Source organism: Octopus bimaculoides, chromosome 6, assembly GCF_001194135.2.
Source record: "Octopus bimaculoides isolate UCB-OBI-ISO-001 chromosome 6, ASM119413v2, whole genome shotgun sequence".
In the NCBI taxonomy this organism is placed as follows: Eukaryota; Metazoa; Mollusca; class Cephalopoda; order Octopoda; family Octopodidae; genus Octopus; species Octopus bimaculoides.
Window position 1 is genome coordinate 21,137,166 of NC_068986.1, and position 2,500 is coordinate 21,139,665.

Below are 2,500 nucleotides of genomic sequence, written 5' to 3' on the forward strand. Positions count from 1 at the left end.
ATGGTATCTTAAATAAATACCAGTTACGCACTGGGGTCGATGTAATTGACTTATTCCCTTTGTCTGTCATTGTTTGTCTCCTCTGTTTAGCCCCCTGTGGGCATTAAAGAAATAAATATATATAAGAGAGAGAGAAAGAGAGACAGACAGACAGATATAGATAAATAGATTAGCATGCTTACTGACAATATATATTATTTTGTATTTGTGCGTACTTTATTAACAAAGCGTTTTCTTTCTTTCTTTTACACAGGTTTCATGACCGACAAAAAACGGATATAAATACTCGGCTGGATTAAGATATTGCCGTATGCAAAGAAATGGATTCCCCAAGATTTTGTGTGTGCCTGTATCATCACCTCCATTGGATGCTCTGTGCTCTTTGTTTTGTCTTATTGATCACAATCAGCTTTGTCTCCAGTGCTTGCAACTTTCACGATATGAAACATATAGAGACGGTAGACGTAATTTGGGAGACAAACAATACTATCAAACCAAATGGGAACGACTTAACAGAGATTGAATTTAAGAAAAATTACATGATAGCCCGACATATTTACCAAACATCGTTCGGTACTAATAACACTGAGCAATATTACATAAGAGAGTGTATATATAAAATGTTGGACAAGTATGTGGTGCGGCATGAAGAAAAAGGTAAACCGAGAATGTATGCATGCCTTGAATTTATCAGAAGAGGTGTAGCTGTAATGCAAATTCGAGAATCTAATTTTGTGTCTCGGTTCGATCTGCAGCTTTGTCATGAGCACCATCTAAAATTAAACCCTTGGCCTTTAATACTTCGCAGTCGAATTAGGGACGAATACTTACTTTGTCCTTTACAAGGAGGATACAATATGAAAATTGTTGATTCAAATGGAATTAGCAATGGCTGCAACATGAAAGCCCTTCCAATGAGATTAGAGAGCGAATGTATCGCTGGTGAAGGGATGACATTTTACTTTCGATCTGAAACCTGCCTTCAGAATACACCCATGGAAACAACAACAAACCTGTTATGTGTCGCCAGTTGGTGGGATGATGGCTACACATTTACTATTGTTAGAACTTATAAAGGTAAAATTTGGTGCCTTCGTTCTCAAAATATTAGTAATTGGGAAAAAAATGAAATTTATTTATTCTTTGATTTAATTTGCCCCAACGGAGTAGATGATATCATAGGATGGTCTGAGACATCAAATAAGGCTCAACAAGCCAAGAACTACATCGTTGCAAGCCTGACTCGTGTCATGTATACTAAATTATGTCAAGACGAATACAAAGAATGTAGGCAGGTGGCATGTTCAAGACTCACAGAATATGAGTGTCCCTACAGCTGCCGGAAATGTGATCCCAATATGCCTCCAGCAGTCTGTTCTTTTCCAAGTCGGCTTCGTGGTCCATGGTACCAAACAAATTACGATGGTATCAAGGAGATTCAGATTAGCGAATCGAATTTTGAAATTGAACGGGTTGGCTCGTTCAAGTGTGTCTCATTAAGCAGAATCTCAACTAGAAGTGAGGGTCGATATTCGGTGCTTTCGATTTTCAAAAACGGTTGCCGACCTCGTTATTCTTGTATCCAAATCACTGATTATTCTCCAATGGTAATGGGTTATGTACTCTCAAAAAGTATCGTTTGGCCACTCGTCGATGATCATGTTAAAGATTCGATTTGTAGTAACCAAAGATTCATATCAGATGTTAAACCCATTGGTGACACATATCGCTCTTTTCCAAATTCATTTAAACCGATTGTGTCCCGCAAACCTTTGGAAAGTTTTAAGGATTGTGAGTTTGAATCAAGCTTTGAGATTCGGTTAGCCATAAAACCTGGACGAGGTTGCTATGGAAGTATGTACCAGGACTGCTATGATAACACCTTATTCCGTATTGAAATGAAAAATTGCCCAATACACGCGCATGTAAGCGACTATCGTTGTTTATTAACGTTTAAACCTAATTATTGGGAGAAGGCTGTAGTAATGCAAAATCGTGATAACACTTCCGATACTATTTGTCTTTTGAAAAACGACATGCATAAAAATGAAATAATTGTGATGGCTGCCAGTGAATGTAATAAAATGACTTGGTCTTTTGTGAGAGGTCGGTATCTGAAACCGCTTACTGTCTACACCCTCAAAGCTGAGGCCATACCTTGCAAAAACATTCCGATGAAGACCACAACCACCGCAGATCGCATTATCATACATAAACCTCAAACATTTGATCGTGATAAACCTAATGAACCGTTTAAAATACCGAGTGTACCAGAAATTTACTACAAAAGAAAGGCGGAGAGAAAGAAAGAACATACTCGAAGTAATGGCGCGCGTTTAGTTCAATGCTTAACCAAAGGCGGATTACAGTCAGTTTTTCTGTGGCTATTTTCAATATTTTTACAATTTACATGAAAAACCGACGGATTTTACAAATTGAGAGAGAACATCATAAGAACTGAAGTATCGGCTAATAGTAAGAAGCGTGCCAATGAGAGATA

At 37.8% G+C, this 2,500-nt stretch overlaps 1 protein-coding gene across 3 annotated transcripts in view; it reads left to right on the forward strand.

The window, feature by feature from the left end:
• LOC106869631 (uncharacterized) overlaps positions 1–2,500 on the forward strand; it is a 232,169-nt gene that overhangs the window by 228,622 nt on the left and 1,047 nt on the right. For all 3 annotated transcript variants that reach the window (XM_052968630.1, XM_052968631.1, XM_052968629.1), the window contains one exon: positions 254–2,500. This exon is cut by the window's right edge and continues 1,047 nt beyond it. In XM_052968630.1, the coding sequence (XP_052824590.1) occupies positions 321–2,414 (2,094 nt within the window). In that variant the 5' untranslated portion in view covers positions 254–320 and the 3' untranslated portion in view covers positions 2,415–2,500. The remainder of the gene's footprint in view (positions 1–253) is intronic.